General features: G+C 36.7%; 1 protein-coding gene across 1 annotated transcript; it reads left to right on the top strand.

Annotated features, from left to right (window-relative positions):
- Positions 1 to 643: 643 nt before the first annotated feature.
- On the top strand, positions 644 to 19,007 carry LOC109808216 (adenylate kinase family protein). The gene is made up of 19 exons (XM_020371114.3): positions 644 to 906; positions 982 to 1,083; positions 1,185 to 1,313; positions 1,433 to 1,567; positions 2,261 to 2,407; positions 13,220 to 13,294; positions 13,394 to 13,490; positions 14,602 to 14,648; positions 14,767 to 14,895; positions 15,262 to 15,297; positions 15,364 to 15,444; positions 15,621 to 15,759; positions 16,052 to 16,131; positions 16,291 to 16,356; positions 17,446 to 17,475; positions 17,557 to 17,666; positions 18,148 to 18,285; positions 18,413 to 18,442; positions 18,542 to 19,007. The coding sequence occupies exons 1-19, from the start codon at positions 730 to 732 to the stop codon at positions 18,564 to 18,566; spliced, it is 1,773 nt and encodes a 590-aa protein (XP_020226703.1). The 5' UTR covers positions 644 to 729; the 3' UTR covers positions 18,567 to 19,007.
- Positions 19,008 to 20,140: the final 1,133 nt, after the last annotated feature.

Here is a 20,140-nt window from a genome sequence, read left to right on the forward strand (position 1 = left end):
TTGAGAAAATATTTAATATCTTTAAATGACACTTCACAATTTTGAAGTCACGATCTCTATTTGTATTTAAGATACAAGTTGAACTTGTATTAATATATTAGTTAAAAATATATTAAAGCTAATTATTTATTAAATATTTTTTTTTGAGAGGAATTATTTATTAAATATAAAAATTATATTAATTTTATTTTTTTATTATTTATATTATATATTTTTTTATTAAATCTTGCAATATTGCAAATCCATATTTTCTTATAAAATCCATAAAATCCTTTAAAGTCTTATAATATAAATCCATCAAAATGCATTAAAATCTGAATTACAAAATTTTTATTAAAATTAAAGTTTTTAAAATTTTTCAAAAAAAAAATTAGAAATCATGACATTTCTACAAAATCTTTTAACATCAATTAAATTCACAAAATTAAAATTATCTTTTTTAAATTAAAATTATTTTTTAAAATCTCAATTTAACATATCTCTCTAAAACTCAAATTCATGAAAGTTTGAAAACTAGCTGTAACACTAATTTCATAAACAATTTTTTTTAAAAAATAAGAAATTTAGAAATGTGATCCACCAAAATTATGTAAGATTATCGGGGATAATTGTCTCGAGCTAAATGCTAAAGAAAAAAGCAGCAGAGACATTTGTTACTTTTGTGTCTGTGAGTGTACGTGAACCACTCAACTAACCAGAGTCTGTGTGTCACATTATCTCAAAGCAACAATGTTGAGCTCCACACCCACCTCCTTCCACCACCGCACCACTCTCACCCCCTCTCCTTCTCTTCTATCCACACCCCTTCCGTCTTCTTCTTCCACCCATCATCCTCTCCGCCAATTCTCCTTCCACACTCGACCTCTTGGCCTCCGCTGCCACACCCAATTTCCATTAACCCCCAAGGTTCCATTTATTTATTTACTTTTATTTGTTCATCTTCCATGAATTTTCCTTACACGTGTCATTTTCTCTATCAAGACACTCAAAGTGAATTGTTCCACACGCGAGCCTCTCAAGGTCATGATATCAGGTGCACCTGCCTCGGGCAAAGGCACACAATGTGAATTGATTGTCCAAAAGGTTCGTTACCACCACATGCCATACCCTTTCAATTAATTATGTATCAAAAATAAAATAAAGAAATCATGTATTTTATGTAGTAATAAAAAATTGTTGTGCAGTTTGGATTGGTGCACATATCAACGGGGGATTTGCTAAGAGCAGAAGTAGCGGCTGGGACTGAAATTGGAAATAAAGCAAAGGAGTTCATGAACGCGGGTCACTTGGTTCCTGATGAAATTGTGACAGCTGTATGATATTGTCTAAGTTTGGTCGCTTTGGATTGGAGTTTGTTATTTCTTATTCACTTTTCGTGCCATCAAAATGAAATGTTGAATGCATGCTTTGCTTACTTTGAACCCTTTTGTAGATGGTGGCGGCACGATTGTCTCGTGATGATGCAAAGCAAAAGGGGTGGCTTCTTGATGGGTACCCTCGGAGTTTGGGCCAAGCGCAGAGTCTCGAGAAAATGCAGATACGGCCCGATGTGTATATCATTTTAGATGTATGTCAAACGTTTATTTTATTTTATTTTTCCTCTTTCAGAATCTCAACAGCAAAATTTGCATTTGTTTATAGAGGAATGCTAGTCACACTTTATCTATTATTCACGGAATCTTATTAGAAAATGATAAGAGTCGATTAGTGTCCTGAATTAGTCGGGGCATACCAACATTTATAATTTCTAACAAATTCCTGTCGACCAATGGTAGAGAGAGTTAGAAAAAGAGTGTGTGACTAGCAATTTTTTTTTAAGATAAGATTTTAAAATATGGAATGCAACATGAAGGCCCAGTCACATTTGTTTGCAATTTTCTGCAACATTAATTATTGCAACAAAATTTCAGTTGTGATCACAACCGTAATTTACAACCTTGTGTAAGCTTAATAAGTTGTTTTTTTTTTTTTTTTCACTCTATAGTTTCACATTGTTTGGACAAATGTAACCTATTTATGGTAAACATATGACTTGGACAGCTTTTGTTGTTGAAATACAAGTCCAGAAAGATTTTTAAAAAAATTTCTGCTGAAAAATACTCTTTATTTTCCGCATAGAAGTTTTCAAATGCCCTTTTAGACATTATCCAAACAAACTCTTATCGTAATACTAGAGTTTTGTGTGCAACATATATAGATGTTAATTAGAAATTAATAGATTCATCTTCCTTGCTAAGTTGATAATTTTTCTAATACTCAGGTTCCTGATGAAATTCTGATCGACAGATGTGTTGGTAGAAGATTAGACCCAGTGACAGGGAAGATATATCATCTAAAATTTTTTCCACCTCAGGATGAAGAAATCAAAGCAAGGTTGGTAACTCGACCTGATGACACTGAAGAGAAGGTACGATATATTATACTCCTTTCCTTTTGTGGCTCTCTTTGTAGGTACTGAACATAAGCTGTATCATTTGAAAATTTATTTGTTATTTATACTATTGGTAGCTGGAAAGGATATATTCAACATGAAATGATCTCCTTAATACTTGTTGCCATGGACAAAATTTTGAATTGTTGTATGACAAGTTTGATCAGAATGTTCAAGAGAATTTAAAGATCTTAATTGTCATATTTTAATTTTTAAGACTGTATTCTCAACTGAATCGAGAAGGAAGTTTTATCAGTCTCGGCATAATTGTATTATAATGTCATTCATATGCATGAACAGTTCAATTTGTGCTGCATTTACATATTACTCTTTGAGATTTGGTTTCTTCCTCTAAATATTGCAAATTTGCAATAAGTTTGGTGGGGGTAAACCATTGTCTTTATCAAAATATATTTTAGGAAGTTTTAGATATTATTCCTATTGTATTTTAATTCTTTATATTTGTTGTATATTGTTATTAATACTAGGTTTCTATATTTAGAAACAATCCCACAATTATAGGGATTTGTTCCCTAGAATAACAATCCCACAATCACAGGGATTTGTCCCCTAGAATAGGCTGTTCCTATTTCCTAAAATAGCCAATAGGCTCATGTATGAATCTGATTTATCTTATGATTAAAATAATATATGAAACATATGATTTCTTCTAAATTTGAGATGGTATAAGAGCTCTTAATCCTTGGGAGCCTCTGATCATGTGATCACAACCTTCATTGCTGTGCAACCCTAGAATTTCATTGCTGTGTGATCCCAAATGCTCATCACATCTTTCATTGCTGTGTGCTTCCCTACTGTTCCAGGCCCTAAATCGGTCTGCTTCTCTATACCTTAATTGCACATATTTGTAATGGTTGAAATTATAAATTCAGTCATAGAAAATGGAGACAACAAGTTCCAGAATGTGGGTGAACTCTAGAATGTCCACTTTGCCTATCATTGAATGGAAAAAATTATCTCAAATGGTCAAAACTTACTAAGACCGTCCTGAAAGGGAAAGGAAAGGTCAGCCATCTAATTGATGATGCCCCTGCTAAAGGAGATGCTAGATTCAATTCATGGGATGAAGAAGACTCCATGATCATGGCATGACTAGGGAACTCAACGGTTCCGGAAATCAACGATACATGCATGTTCCTCAATTCTGCAAAGGCAATATGGATTGCAATAGAGGAAACCTACTCTAAGGCAAATGATGCTGCCCATATTTATGAGGTCAAGTTAAAATCTATGGCAGCCAAACAGGCACTAAAACTGTCATGGAATATGCTAATCAACTCAAATCATTATGGATGGAACTGGACCATTACAGGATCATAAAGGCCAAGTGTTCTCAGGATTCAATAATTCTAAGGAAATACATTGAACAAGACCGGGTGTATGACTTCTTGGTAGGTCTAAACCAAGAATATGATCAAGTCAAAATCCAAATATTGGGAAAGGAGAAGGTTCCTAAACTCAATGAAGTAGTCATAATTATTCGAAGTGAAGAGAGTAGAAGGAGCCTAATGCTAGAGACCCCAACTGTTAATAGTTCAACTATGATTGTTGAAGGAGCAACAGTCATGGTTGTGGAACAAAAGAAAGCAAGCCTTCTTTCAAATGGGGAGAAGAAAAATGAAGGAGTATGGTGCACCTATTACAACAAGCCATGCCACACGAGGGACAAATGTTGGAAGTTGGATGGAAAACCTCAAAGTAAAGATTGAGGACACAAAGGAGGCACCCAAGGAGAGGGGGGCAGGTTCATGTTGCTGCTGGTCTAGAAAGTCAAGAAGGACCCATCCAACTCAACCATGAGGAGTTAGAGAAGGTAAGTTTTTTGCTTAGTAAATTGGAGAAACCCACAGGTACGTGTTCATTGACATACTCTGGTGAGTTCCCATTTTCTTTTGGATTTAATGTCTCAAATACACCTTTCATTCATTATTGGATTCTAGACTTTGGAGCCACAGACCATATGACACCAATCTCTAAACTAAAAAATGTTCCTCATGTCCCTAAACTGTCCACAAATCTGATATCTATCCAAAAAATTACAAAGGACCTCTTATGTAATGTTGTATTTCATAACAACTCTTGTATATTGCAAGACAAAAAATCAGGGAGGACGATTGGACATGTTAGAGAATTGAATGGTCTTTACTACATGGAAGATTCAAATTTGCTTGATGAGAGTCACTATCTGATATTTGAGTCCTCCATGGCCAGCAAAGAAAAAATTCAATTGTTTCATTGTTGTTTGGGACATCCTTCATTTCGGGTCATAAAGTTACTGTTCCCTTTCTTGTTTAAAAATTTAAATTTGGGGAGTCTTCATTGTGAGGTGTGTGAGTTTACCAAACACAAGCGTGTACCTTTTCTTGTTAACAATAAAGTGAGCATTTCTCCATTTTATCTTGTTCATACAAATGTGTGAGGCCCCTCTAATGTTCCTAATATCTTAGGTGCTAAATGGTTTGTAACCTTTATAGATGATTGTACAAGGGTAACAACCGTAACATGGCTTTTCCTTCTTAAACACAAATCTAAGGTTAGCTCTGTTTTCTTATAGTTTGTTTCAATGATCAAAATTCAATTTAGGGTCAACATCAAGAAACTTAGGTCTGATAATGCCAAAGATTACTTCAATCATACTCTAAATTCTTTTTGCAAAAAGGAAAGGATAATCCATGAATCCTTGCGTACACACACACCCCAACAAAATGGGATCGCAAAAAGGAAAAATGAGCACTTACTAGACCAAACTAGAGCACTCTTTTTTCAAAATAATGTTCCAAAATTTTTTTGAGGGAAGCCATACTAACTGCCACTTACTTAATTAATAGATTACCTTCTATAGTTTAATCCTCAAAAAGCCCTATGGAAGTCCTGAACTCATTTTATCCACATATAGCCCCAACAAATAAACTTCAACCTAAAACTTTTGGGTGTGTCTCCTTTGTACATGTTCATAGTAATGGAAGGGGAAAACTTGATCCAAGGGCAATAAAGTGTGTTTTCTTAGGATACTCAACCACACAAAAATGATATAAGTGCTTTCATCCTCCTTTCCAAAAATTCTTTGTGTCAAGGGATGTTACTTTCAATAAATGAGTGAGTTACTTTAACCAACCTCATTATCAGGGGGAGAATTTAAGAGAAGAAGATGAGCCTCTCATACTACCAAATCTGTCCTATGGACCAGAAATTGGAAAAGCTATTGTTAAATCAGAAATTGGAAAAAATACTATTATTATTTATGAAGTCGAGGCTGAAGAGGAACAAGGAGAATCAAATCCCTGCACCAATAGGACCAGTAGTAGGTGTAGGACCAACAACTGGGTCATACGATGATACAAAATTTGGAAAAAAATCTGATGTACACACGCAGAGGAAAGGTCATTCCAAGATCTACTCATGTCCAAGAATCCAACCCTACATCATTACATGAGGTAAATCCTTTTGATCCTATAAACTCTAATTCTGCTGAGTGTGATGAATTTCTTTCTAAAAAACCAATTGCACAGGTGGACCATAACCTAGACCTCCCAATTGCCCTTAGAAAAGGAACCAGAACCTGCACCAAACAACAACCTTACCATTGACAAATTATCTATCCTTTGAAAAATTCTCACCTACCCATAAAACCTTTCTCACAAGCCTAAACACCACAACTACACCCTCCTTTGTGTTTGAGGCATTAACTAACAAAATTGGAAACAAGCCATGGAGTTGGAGATGGAGGCATTGGAAAAAAAATAATACTTGGGAGCTAGTCACCCTACCACCTTGGGAAAAACTTGCTGGGTGCAAATGGGATTATACGGTGAAGTACTAGGTTGATGGGACTATTGAGAGGTATAAAGTGAGGTTTGTGGCCAAAGGGTTCTGTTGAGAGTGATGGTGAATGAAGAGAACATATTCCTTGTGTATTGCAAAGCAAAAGATGTGTTTAAATACAAAGTAGTGGGCCTAGGCCCATAAGATAAAATAACCATAAGATAAAATTATATCTAACACTCCCCCTCAAGTTGGTGTATATAGATCATATGCACCAAGCTTGTTACAAATATAATCAATCCTAGGACCCCGTAATGATTTGGTGAAGACATCTGCCAACTGATCAGTAGAGTTAACAAACTGAGTAGTAATGTCCCCAGATAAAATCTTCTCACGAATGAAGTGACAATCTATTTCAATGTGTTTGGTCCTCTCGTGAAATACTGGATTTGAGGCAATATGCAGGGCAGCTTGGTTATCACATATGAGAGTCATCTGTGAAACTTCGCCAAATCTCAGCTCTTTAAGCAACTGTTTGAGCCAAATAAGCTCACACGTAGCAGAGGCCATGGCACGGTATTCTGCTTCTGCACTAGATCTTGCCACTACATTCTGCTTCTTACTTTTCCACGAAATCAAGTTATTGCCAATAAAGACACAATAGCCTGAGGTGGATCTCCTGTCAGAGGGAGAGCCTGCCCAATCTGCATCTGAGTATCCCACAACCTGGGTATGATTGTTGTAGCCATATAATAAACCTTTTCCTGGAGCACCTTTGATATACTTCAGAATGCGGATGACTACATTCCAATGTCCTGCACATGGAGAATTGAGAAATTGACTCACCACACTAACTGCAAAAGAGATGTCGGGACGAGTTACCGTGAGATAATTCAATTTCCCAACCAGTCTTCTATATCTCTCAGGATCTGAGAAAGGCTCCCCCTGACTTGGTAGAAGTTTAGCATTAGGATCCATAGGTGTATCAACGGGCTTGGAATTCATTAGCCCAGTTTCCTCTAAAATATCCAATGCATACTTTCTTTGAGATATTACAATTCCATTTGTAGACTGCGCTACCTCAATCCCCAAGAAATACCTAAGTTTACCAAGGTCTTTTGTCTGAAAGTGATGGCAAAGATGTTGTTTTATCTGAGAAATGCCATGATGATCACTACCAGTGAGAACAATATCATCAACATACACTATCAAGTAGATGCACCCAGCAGTGGAATGTCGATAAAAGACCGAATGATCAGCTTCGCTTCGAGTCATACCAAACTGTTGGACTACAGTACTGAATCTACCAAACCATGCCCTTGGAGACTGCTTAAGACCATAAAGTGATTTGCGGAGACGACATACCAAACCGGAAGACTCCCCCTGAGCAACAAACCCAGGAGGTTGCTCCATATAAATTTCCTCAAGCAAATCCCCATGAAGAAAGGCATTTTTAACATCCAGTTGATAGAGAGGCCAACGACGAAGAGCAGCCATGGCTAAGAATAATCTGACAGAGGCCATCTTGGCAACAGGAGAGAAAGTGTCACTATAGTCTAATCCAAAAATTTGAGTATAACCTTTGGCGACCAAACGAGCTTTGAGTCGATCAATGGTGCCATCAGGACCAACCTTGATTGTGAAGATCCATCGACATCCAACCACAGACTTCCCAGGAGGCAGAGAAACAAGATCCCAAGTACCATTGTTCTGAAGAGCACACCGTTCATCAAGCATGGCTTGTTTCCAACCAGGGTGGGCCAAGGCATCACCTACATTTTTAGGAATAGACACAGAAGAAAGAGAAGAAAGACAAGTATATTGGGATGGGGATAACCGGTGATAACTCAGAGTAATATAATGAGGGGAAGGATTACGAGTAGAACGATTACCTTTCCGAAGGGCAATAGGGAGGTCAGACTCAAGTGGTTGGGCCGGAGGAGACGAAGGAGGTGGCACCGAAGTAGAGTCGGGTGAGGGTCCAATGGGAAGGTTGGAGCGTTGCCGACGATGATAAACTTGAAGTGGAGGCGGAGGTGGTGGGTCGGGTGACACAGCAGACACAGGAGGAGTATCAAAGACAAGAGGTAAGGGTGAAAGGGCAAGGACAGGTGTAGGAGAAGAGGAAGTAGATGAAAAGTAGAGAGAAGACTCAAGAAAGGTGACATCGGCTGAGATTAAGTAGCGACGAAGGGAGGGTGAGAAACATTTATACCCTTTTTGAGACCTAGGATACCCTAAAAAGACACATTTATGAGACCGAGCGGAGAGTTTGTCAAGGCCAGGACTGTGATTATGGACAAAACACGTAGATCCAAAGACGCGAGGAGGTAGGGGGTGGAGAGGTTGAGAGGGAAATAAAATAGAGTGAGGTATTTGGTTGTTAAGGACAGAAGATGGCATTCGATTGATGAGATAACAAGCAGTGAGAAGAGCATCACCCCAAAAAGTTTGAGGAACGTGACCATGAAGTAAGAGGGTGCGAGTGGTCTCAATAAGGTGTCTATTTTTGCGCTCAGCCACCCCATTTTGTTGAGGGGTATATGCACAAGAAGTCTGATGAAGAATGCCATGGGAAGCCATGAAGGCTTTAAAGGAGTGAGAAAGGTATTCACGAGCATTATCACTACGAAAAGTACGAATAGAAACACCAAATTGAGTTTGAATTTCATTATAAAAAGATTGAAATATGGAAAATAATTCAGAACGAGATTTCATTAAAAATAACCAAGTACATCGAGAGTAATCATCAATAAAAGTGACAAAATACTGAAATCCTAAAGTGGACGGGACCCGACTCGGCCCCCAAATATCAGAATGAACTAAAGCAAAAGGAGACGATGCTTGTTTGTGGACACTCGGAGAAAAAGAACTACGACTATGTTTGCCTAACTAACACGACTCACACGACAACTGAGACAACTTAGACAGACGTGGTACAAGGTGTTGAAGCTTGGCAAGGCTAGGATGACCTAATTGAGCATGGATGAGGGTAGGGGAATCCGCCACCAAACCAACAGGAGCAGAGGTGCGTAGGTGATAAAGGCCATGAGACTCACATCCGGTGCCAATCATCCGTCCCGAACTCCGGTCCTGTAAGAAAACAGAATCTTTAGTAAAAGAAATAAGGCAATCAAGAGAACGAGTAAGACGACTAAGGGATAATAAATTAAAGGGAGACTCTGGGACATAAAGGACATTGTCAATGGAGAGAGAAGGAGAAAGATGGACAGTACCAACACCATGAGATGTGGCGCGAGAACCATTAGCCATAGTGATAGAGGGTAAATAAGCAGAGGTAGAAAGAGATGAGAAAAGAGACCGATTACCAGAAATATGATCGGTAGCACCAGAATCTAGGACCCAAGGGCCAAGAGAGGTGGAGTGAGTGAGACCAACAAACGAAGGACCTGTGTGCGCAACAGAAGCAGTGGAATTGGAAGCTTGACGTTCTTCATACCATGTAAGGAAGTCATTGAAGAGAGCTGGGGGCCCAGAGCCAGAACTGTCAGAGGGGGTAGCACCAGATGCAGTCGAGACAGGAGACGCAGTGTGGGCAACGGCACTAGCAGGGCGAGGGGGACGACCATGTAAGACATAGCAACGGTCAATTGTGTGACCCAGTTTGTGACAGTGATCACACTTAGGACGACCTTTGCCCGGTTTGCGAGAACGCTGACGATCATCACGTTGAGACACCAAAGCAGAGGAGTCGCCAGTGGTAGCGGAAGAAGAGATGTCAGGGGAAGACTTGCAGTGCACACGCAACAGAGTGGACCAAGCCGAGTTCAAGGTAGGCACGGTCGGAGATTCCAAAATCTGATCACGAATGGAAGAGTACTCATCAGGAAGCCCATACAGTGCCATCAACATAAAGAATGTTTGGCGTTGCTCTAGTTCCTTGGCAGGAGTGTCAGCAGGAGGCAAAAGTTCATTGAAGTCATGTAGGAGGCCATGAACTTTGCCCAAATACTCAGCCATGGAACCATCAAGGCGTCGGGGAGAGATGATATTCTGGAGATGTTGACACACACCATAGAGACGTTGAGTATCATTGGTGTATAACACTCGGGCTTGTTCCCATAAATCAACACATGTCTCATGGGCACGAAAAATTTGCTTTAAGGAGGGATGAATGGTCGACTTAAGGATACTACAAATTTGAGCGTCAATTTTCAACCAACGAGGACGATCCTTCTCATCAATAGAAGCAGCTGTCTGGGTAAGGTGAGCAACATAATCCTGTCCCTTAAGCCAGAGCTTGATATCCGAAGCCCAAGTATCATAATTGGTGCCATCTAACTTGTCAATGGAAAGAGGGACATTGACATAATTAGTGAAAATAGCAGAGTCAGGCCGAGCAGCGGAAGAGGAAGCCATAGATGCTGTAATAGGAGAGAGAAACAGCAACAGGAGAGAGAAAGAAACGGCCCGAGAAGGAAGAGACCCGTGACAAACGATGACCGATCACAAAACAAATCACAGATCGGGGTAGAGGGGGTCTGGGCGAGTCCGGCGCCGGTGGTCGCTGCCGGAAAGGTGGCCGGACGCGCCGCCACGCGCGGCGGCCGGCGTGGAGGAGAGAGAAAACGCGCGAGGAGGAGATCGGCGCGTGAGGGCGCGTGCGATGGTGGCGGGTGAGTCGCCGGAGCAGGGCGACCTGGGTGGGTGGGTCGCCGGCCGGAAAGTCGACGGCGGCGGCGGTGGACGGCGGCGGCAGTGACGAAGAAAACCCTAAAAAATAGAAAAAATTGTCGGAATGAGACACGACAGGGTGGGTAGCCGGAAAACGGAATGAGACACGTTTTCCGGGCACCGATGAACAGTGGGTCCACCGGGAGGTCAAGGATTAGGCTCTAGATACCATGTTGAGAGTGATGGTGAATGAAGAGAACATATTCCTTGTGTATTGCAAAGCAAAAGATGTGTTTAAATACAAAGTAGTGGGCCTAGGCCCATAAGATAAAATAACCATAAGATAAAATTATATCTAACAGGTTCACTCAAACATATGGAGTGGATTACTTGGAGACTTTTGCACCAATTTCCAAAATGAACATGGTTAAGGTAATTTTGTCAGTGGCAGCAAACCACGATTGGGAGATTCACTAAAGTCATGACAAGCCTTAGATACAAACAAAGCCAAGGGGACCACACTTTATTTATCAAGAATTCTAATTTAGGGGGAGTAACAATACTATTGGTCTATGAGGATGATATCATTGTAACTGGGAATGATGAAAAGCAATAGCAAAGGTTGAGTTAATGCCTTGCCAAGGAATTCGAAATCAAGACCTTAGGGAAGCTAAAATATTTTTTGAGGATTGAAGTGGCCCATTCCGAGAAAGGGGTCTTCATATCTCAACAAAAATACATTACTGACTTGCTTAAGGAAACAGGTAAGTCAGCTTGCAAACCAACAAGTACACCAATTGACCCAAATATAAAGTTGGGAAGTGCGGAGGAGGATGTTGTTGTGGATAAGGAAATGTACCAAAAGCTTGTGGACAAACTCATTTACCTATCTTACACTAGGCTAGATGTTGCCTTTGCCGTGAGCCTAGTTAGCCAATTTATGTACCAACCAAAGGAAGCACATTTACAAGCTGCCCTTAGAATTGTCCAGTATTTAAAAGGGACTCCAAGAAGAGGAATTTTGTTAAAACAAAACAAGAATGTTAGTCTAGAGGCATATACAGATGTTGATTATGCGGATTCAGTTGTGGATAGGAAGTCAACTAATGGATATTGCACCTTCCTTGGTGGAAACCTAGTAACTTGGAGCAAAAAATAAAGTATGGTAGCTATCTAGTGCTGAAGCAGAATTTCGAGCAATGGCCCAAGGAATTTGTGAATTGTTATGGCTGAAGATTATATTGGAAGACTTAAGGATAAAATGGGATGAACCTATGAGGGTTATATTGTGACAATAAATTTGCAATTAGTATAGTCCATAATCCGGTACAGCATGATAGAACTAAACATATCAAGGTGGATAAACATTTTATCAAAGAAAAGCTTGACAGTGGCTTGATTTGCACCCCATATGTGTCCACTCAAGGTCAACTTGCAAACATACTCACCAAGGGTTGAACAACTGTAACTTTGAAAGAATTATATCCAAGCTAGGATTTGTTCCCTAGAATAACAATCCCACAATCACAAGGATTTGTCCCCTAGAATAGGCTGTTCCTATTTCCTAAAATAGTCAACAGGCTCGTGTATAAAAGTGATGTATCTTATGATTAAAATAATATATAAAACATATGATTTCTTCTAAATTTGAGACTCTTCATCAAATTTCCTTCTCTAGTAACAGCATTTGGGGTCCAAAAGATATATAAACAGGTGAAAGAATTATATCCAAGCTAGGATTTGTTCCCTAGAATAACAATCCCACAATCACAAGGATTTGTCCCCTAGAATAGGCTGTTCCTATTTCCTAAAATAGTCAACAGGCTCGTGTATAAAAGTGATGTATCTTATGATTAAAATAATATATAAAACATATGATTTCTTCTAAATTTGAGACTCTTCATCAAATTTCCTTCTCTAGTAACAGCATTTGGGGTCCAAAAGATATATAAACAGGTGAATTATCATTGATGACTTGATGTTAGTAAAGGGAGGAATTCTAAAGGATTGGTGCATGTAATTCTTAACAGCACTAAATTGTATTCATGAGCTTGCAATGTCATGTTCTAAGCATGTTGTTTTTTCTTTTCGTTTTAGACCACCTTCTCTATTTTTTTTTTATGTCTCACTGGGCTTGTTTATACTTCATATCCATAATATGAAATTACATTCATATTTTTTTTTTTATTTCAATGCTTAGTTGCAGAAAATTATATTATGTAGCCATTTAGCTAGTCTTATAGAAGAAGAAAAACTGCTTTAGTGTGCTTCTGTTGTATTGTTATTAAGATTACATTTTTCCTATTAATAACTAAGTGGATCTAGTGTCCTTGTGAAGTACCTTGTGTATGCTTGTCTGTTGCTTTCCAGGTCAAATCTCGCCTAAACATTTATAAGCAAAATGCAGAAGCAGCATCTTCCTCTTACTCAAACATAGCACATAAGGTCATTGGAGATTATTCACATTCTCATCTGTCTGTCTTATGTCTTGATGTGAACTAGTGAGACAATCACTCACATTTAACTTATTTGTCATATGCACAGATTGATGGCAGCCATTCAAAAGAAAAAGTTTTCAAAGAAATTGAATCTGTATTATCTCAATTGCAACAGGATAAAGTGAAAATAATGAAATCAGGAGGTATGAAGCTTCAAGAGCATATGTCAAACATCACCCATGACATATTTGTAGGGGTTGAAAATTTAGAGTCTGTTTAATTTCATAAGTACTTCTCTATTTTCGTTATTTTTTTCACAAATAATTACAAAAGTATCACCTTGTTTCCACTTTTTTTTTTTTTTTTCTGGTTTTAAAAATTTTGTATAGAAAACAGTGAAAGCAAAGTGGCCTTTTTTTAATTATTTAAAAAAAAAAAAAGATAAGATAATATTTTCTGAAACCAAATGAACCTGTGTATTTTGAAGGCATGTCATTCATCAACTCAAGTGGATGTGTGTTCCATATTCTCAATCTTGAAATGGTATTTAATAAAAAAATTCCAGGCTTAATTGCATTTTGTTCCTTCCATATTAGTTAACGCGCTATTTAGGTCCTATAATAATTCTTCATCTGAACTTAACTCCCCAATTTTTAAATTGTCAATCTAACCCTTTTCTAAGTTATCATTTACCTAAAACCGTCCAAAACCTTTTTTTCTGGTCAAATAATTAGGGCACTAGGAAAATCTTAAGATATGAAATTATGTAATTAGTTCAGAATCTGGAAATTGGGTAAGAACATGATCAAAATTCTTAATGAATTTTGTAAGTGGGATTGGGGTTTTGAAGAAGGGGAATTTTTTAATTTTTGGTGAATTATAATGTTTTGATTGGTGGGTTTCGAGGAAAAGGAGGGTTTTGATTGGTTTAATTAATTTAGTTTTTAGAGATTTTGAGTAGAAAATGAGGATTGAAGTTATTAAGTAGACGGAAACTAAAAAAGGCATGTGCATGTAACAATTCAAAAAATATGGGGTTAAATTTAGGCAAAAGTATATTATTGAGAAATAGAATTCAAGCAAAAGTTAGTGGGAAACTCAAATTGCAGTTACTTATTGCAGAGATACCAAAAGTGCAATTAAGCATAACTTTTGAAGTCCTGTTATTTAGTTTTGTTATGATATGCGGGAGCACATATTTCTTTCTGATTGAGATGCTAATAACATTTGGACATATTGACATGGGGTTTAATATGCAATAAGCAGGAACTAATCATATTTTTTAAGATCCTTTACTAACTTCTTTTAATTCAGAAAAATCAATTCTTGATACAAAGAAAGGACAGACATCTTTGAGCCAGGTAGATGGTTGTACTTTATTAAAAGGCATTTGTTTCTTTATTTTGAAAAACTTTCCTCCTATCTGCTATGAAAGCCTTCTTTGTACATTGTTTCTTATTTTGCCTTAGCTTGTTACAGGATAAGTGGAGAGGGATTCCTACTAGGCTAAATAACATTCCCCATTCTCGGGAAATCAGGAAATATTTCTATGATGATGTGCTACAAGCTACACAAAGAGCTGTCAATGATGGAAAAACTAGGTTGAAGGTATGGAACTATTATCTAAAATCTGCAACTAGTTGATGCTTCCTATTATTTGAGTGACTCTAGATCCTTGCATTTGCAATACCTTTAACCATTTCCATTCTTACTTATTCTGTCCCAAGAAAAACGTTGCATATTTAAATATATATATAAAAAAAAAAGTAATAAGAATCAACATTCTTTTTGCATGCAGAATATTCTTTCTATGTTAGAGAGAGTAATAACATAACTGATTACTGAGGTGAATGAAGGGTAGGAAGGTCAGACGGAAAATATTAAGCTTTTACCATGTATGCTGACTGGTACTATTTTTAATTCCCTTGGATCCGATGCTGATATCTGCTTTATTTGTAATTCCTAATCAAACAGGTTGATATCAACATTCCTGAACTGAACCCAGAAATGGTATGGACATCTTTATATTTTCATTTCCTATAACTGTCTTTGATTTGACCTCATTGTGGTTTACAGGATGTGTATCGAATAGGTACCTTGATGGAACTTGTTCGAGATCTTGCCCTTTCTTTTGCTGATGATGGAAAACGGGTTAAGGTATCTTTCTTGCTCCTTTTGTTTTGACATGGAATATTTTTTCATCGTCCAGAGAATAAAATGGTACAAGAATATTATTTTCATTGTCCAGAGAATTAAATGGTATAACTGTACTATTGTCTGTAATTGTTGGACACAATGTTTTTTATTTAAATTTCTTTATCTTCATCATGCAGGTTTGTGTACAAGGGTCGATGGGAGAAGGTGCTCTTGCTGGAATGCCTTTGCAGCTTGCTGGAACTCGTAAGATTTTAGAGTTCATGGATTGGGGTGATTATGGAGCAAAAGGAACCTTCATCAATATTGGTTCTATAGGTATATCAATGAGCTGTACTTTGTATGGTTCTGTTGTTACAGTTTTGATAATGTATATCAATGCCCTTGTATTTACCTGCTGCACACCTTTAGATTTTTGTATCCCAGAGTCTAGCTTAACAGTGTGTTTTGTAACACGTTGATTTGCACTCAACATGGATCCTTGTCCTTGAAGCAACAAATTGTTACTTTTGTGTTGTTTGCAATGTGATTTTACAGTGTACATGGATCCTAAATGTGTTACCAAACACCCACTAAATCTTAATATCTAGAGTTTAATTTCCAATTTCAGGTGCTGCAGAGGTTGAGGAGCAAGATGACATGTATATCTTGGTGGCTCCTCAAAATGCTGTTGGGAATTGCATTATTGATGTAAGTGGATAGAATGAGAATTTTACATATTTTACTGATATAACATCTATTGAGGCCTTTTTTCCTTCCATTTTTTCTTGATAGATTTTGGCATGCTTTCTTCAACTTCATCATGCTGTTCTCTCTTTTTTCTCTTAATATTTGAGGTTGTAAATACAGGATCTAAGAGCCATGACCAATGCTGCCGAACACAGACCAGTTATCCTAATCAATGCTAGGCTTAAGGTTCAGTTCCAAGCTCTTATATTACAGTTCAAATCTATTTCATGAAATAGCTTTATGATTTACAGCTTTTTTTTTCAAATTGTCATGACTTAACGAAATAAGAATGATCTAAACCTGATTCAGTATTAAGTCAACTTCGTAACATGCCTAGTTGACCAAACTTCGTTGTAAGATGGGATTCATATAACCAGTTTACACTTAGAGTTAGAAACTATTTGCCAAATAGTTTAGCCTAGTATCTTCAATTGCATGCTGATAAGTGATTTTTAATTATTTCTACCTTTTTGAATAACTAACTAGTTCTATAAAACTACTGAAAGGAAGATTGGCTTTGTCATGATTAGAGGCAATTTCATTTTTTGATAGAATTGGGCAATAGACTGTTAGACCAGCTATTAAGTGTGTCTGTATAAGGAGAAATAGAAAGAAGTCTAGACCCTATTCAAGTGGACCTGAAACTGACGAAATGTTGGGAGGAAGTTAGAGCTGTTACAGCTGGGGGTGGGGGTGGGACAGGGGACGTTTTAAGTGACATTTGGTTGTGGGAGAGAGCAAGCTGTTGAAGACCCGAGTTTTATTCTATAATTCTTTTCATCATCTTTAGGAACCCACTGTTCCAAAGAAGGGTTAGATTGCAACAAAACATTCTTTGTTTCTTCTATATTTTGTGAATTTGGTTCGTAACACAGGCTTTTTTGGATTTCAATTCTTAGATGTTAAGAATCACCTTACAGTGACAGACTGCTTTGTAGAACTCGGTGTAGCACCATGAGGTGCACTTTTGAATGCTTGTATTAATTACAACATCTTTTCTAGCAAAATTGAGTAAATTACATCTTGATACTTTTCTGCTAATCTGTTCTACACTATTACTGTTTTTAGGTGGTGAAACCAACAACCGTATTAACCTTACAAGTATAGAATATATTCAGACAGTTTAGTTTTCGTAGAAGCATAGAATATCTTTGGTTGCTTGGTCTTCCTGAGGATCATTTTATGTTTATACTGCAACTTTCAACCCCTTTTTAAACAATATCTTTACATTCTGTTATACTCATTAATAAAACTGACACAGTTCTATGAATTTAGGATTTGCCTGGTTCTAGCGGTATTATGCAAGTGAGTACTAAACCAGCAAGTTGAAGATATCAATTTATTCTTGAAAAAGTATGGTTATAACTTTGCCTTCTTAATCACTAGACAATGGGGAGGGACCAGAGACTCAAGTATGCAGCATCATTTGAAAGTTGCTACTTCTTTCGGCTTCTGTATTATGCAGGAACCCAGTATCCCATCATGGGAGCTATCAGGTTAGACAGTAACATATATGCATCATTAAGATTTTTTATTAATTTATGTGTCACTGACTGACTTGGATAAGAAAAGAAGGCGTAGTGTACTGAGAAAAGATAACATTGAACTTCCATGCTGTCTTGGCTTGCTTCACTGAATACTCTCAAAACTTTAAATGATCAGAAAAATGGATTTTTGGGAACTAGAGAGAAAAAAAATAATTGAAGACTGTGTTTCCATATGTTCATAAAAACAAACCAAATTGATTCACGTTTCCTCCGGCTGGTGTAAAATTTTCTTTTCCTTCAATGCAAGGGGTGACTGGGTGAAGGAATTAACAATGTAGAAAGTATAACACCGTTATCATGATTAGATTGCTTGAAATAACCAAATTAGATATTTAATTGTTTGATATGGTCAAAATACAAAGACATTTTCTATCTTCTGCCAGTAGTAGTCACGCAGTATGGTACTCTAAATTCACTTATTGTGATTTAGGATGACTTATCCATACCAATATGAGCTTTACAAGAGGGTAGATGAATCACCTGGAAAGGAGAAGTATGTTATTTTGTCTACATTTCCACAGAGGCCTACCACAGATGAAATTAACGATGCTTTTCAAGGAAAACCAAGGTAACTGATGTGTTATTTTTATGAGCTAGAAGTTACAAGCTTGCTCCATCTTATCTAACTTTCTTTTGTAGCATTTAAGCTTGACAAAATAGAATTCCATTGAATTATTTGTCTGACAATTTTGCAGTAATGAAACTAGGAAAGCCTCAGGGATTTGGTTAGTAACTTTATCCTCAGACCATTATTAGTTCTTACCCCTATATGGCAAGTTATGTCAAGCAATTTTTTTTGGTTATTGTGTGTGTATCTCTTGCAGGGGCTTCTTAAGTGGCATACTCTGAGCAGACTGCAAACCAATGGGAAAGTGCCTAAGTATTTGATTTTCTTAATTAATTATTGAAGAACGATGATAATCGGCTGTGATTACAGGAAAAAATCAAAGTCAGAGCTTGTAGTTCAACTGTCTGGTGGTGGAGCAGCTTCTTTAAAATTGAGTGCAGATGACGAGTGCAGATGATAGGGAGATGAAGATTTCAAACAACTTGTCAAATTGTAAATGATATAAGATTTTAGGGACCAGGTGGAACAGCTTTACTTATAAACAACTACATCAATATATATATTATGGGGCTCACAGGATAACAACTGTATTGACTTTTTTGTAACTATGGGTCAATTATTTTTATTGTGGTTAGTGGTTACGTAAAGGGTGAGGTATATGTACGTGTATTATAACTTCTGTATAATCAAGTGCTGAATTAAATGCAAGTTGCTTTCCAGCTCGTATTTCTTGATAGCTAGGGTGATTATTTTGGCTTGGTTGTGAATCTTGTTGGTAACGAATTTCCTCAACTAGGCTAATATTCCATTGTAGAGATTACACATCTAGAAAGTAGAAATGATTTGTTTCTTCAAGGCATGTAAGCCCGTCCATTTCTTGTGCTCTTCTCCATAAATCCGTGTTCATTATATTGTCAACTTGTTACGTGTTTCAATGAATAATGATTTAAGGGGAAAGAAAGTAAAGGGAATCCATATTATCCTCTCCTCAGCCTCGTAGGATAGCTCTGAATCGTTTTTCGTTTCTATCACGTTGAAGGTAATAAAGTCTTTATTTAAATTTGAAAGTAAAGCTGGTGTTGTAATCATACACCTAATGTAGGCTTAAAGTTTTTATATGTGGTTTGAGATCAAACCACGCTCCATCATGCTCGGTATGTTTTGGTACAAGGTCACACCAGGACCCCACATTTCCAAACATTCATTTATTTGCATAAATAATATTGTCAATCGCCTCTAATTATAGGAAATTTTACGGTAAAACCACGCCACGTTTATATACTCTCAAATGATTAAAAAAATTAATTATTATTATATATAATTTTGTGTACATTTACATGCCAATTTATATACTCATAATAATATAATAATACATAATTAAAAAGACATTAGAATCGGTCTAGTATTAAAGGTTGAGATAGATATATAATGACAATGGTTTCATGTCATACTTTTATTTTTTATGAAGATATAATTTCTTTTCACTGAATCCATCTTTATAAAGATAGAGTAGTATATTCAATTGTGATTTCATGTTTGAGACAAAGATATCGTAATCTTTCTTACTCTATTAAAAAATACACAAAAGCATATCCTATAATATATATATATATATATATATATATATATATATATATATATATATAATTTTATTAATGAATCAAATTGTATATATTTATTTTTATTAAATAAATAAAATTTATATATATTATTAGTTTTATAATATTATTAATAAATTGATATCAATAATATTATTATATTTATGGATAAATTAATAATTTCATAAATATAAATTAGTATATGATAATATAATTTTACGAACTATAAATATATTAGATAATTAAGATGATCTAAT

This window comes from Cajanus cajan, chromosome 2 (assembly GCF_000230855.2).
Source record: "Cajanus cajan strain Asha chromosome 2, NIPB_CcT2T_4, whole genome shotgun sequence".
In the NCBI taxonomy this organism is placed as follows: domain Eukaryota; kingdom Viridiplantae; phylum Streptophyta; class Magnoliopsida; order Fabales; family Fabaceae; genus Cajanus; species Cajanus cajan.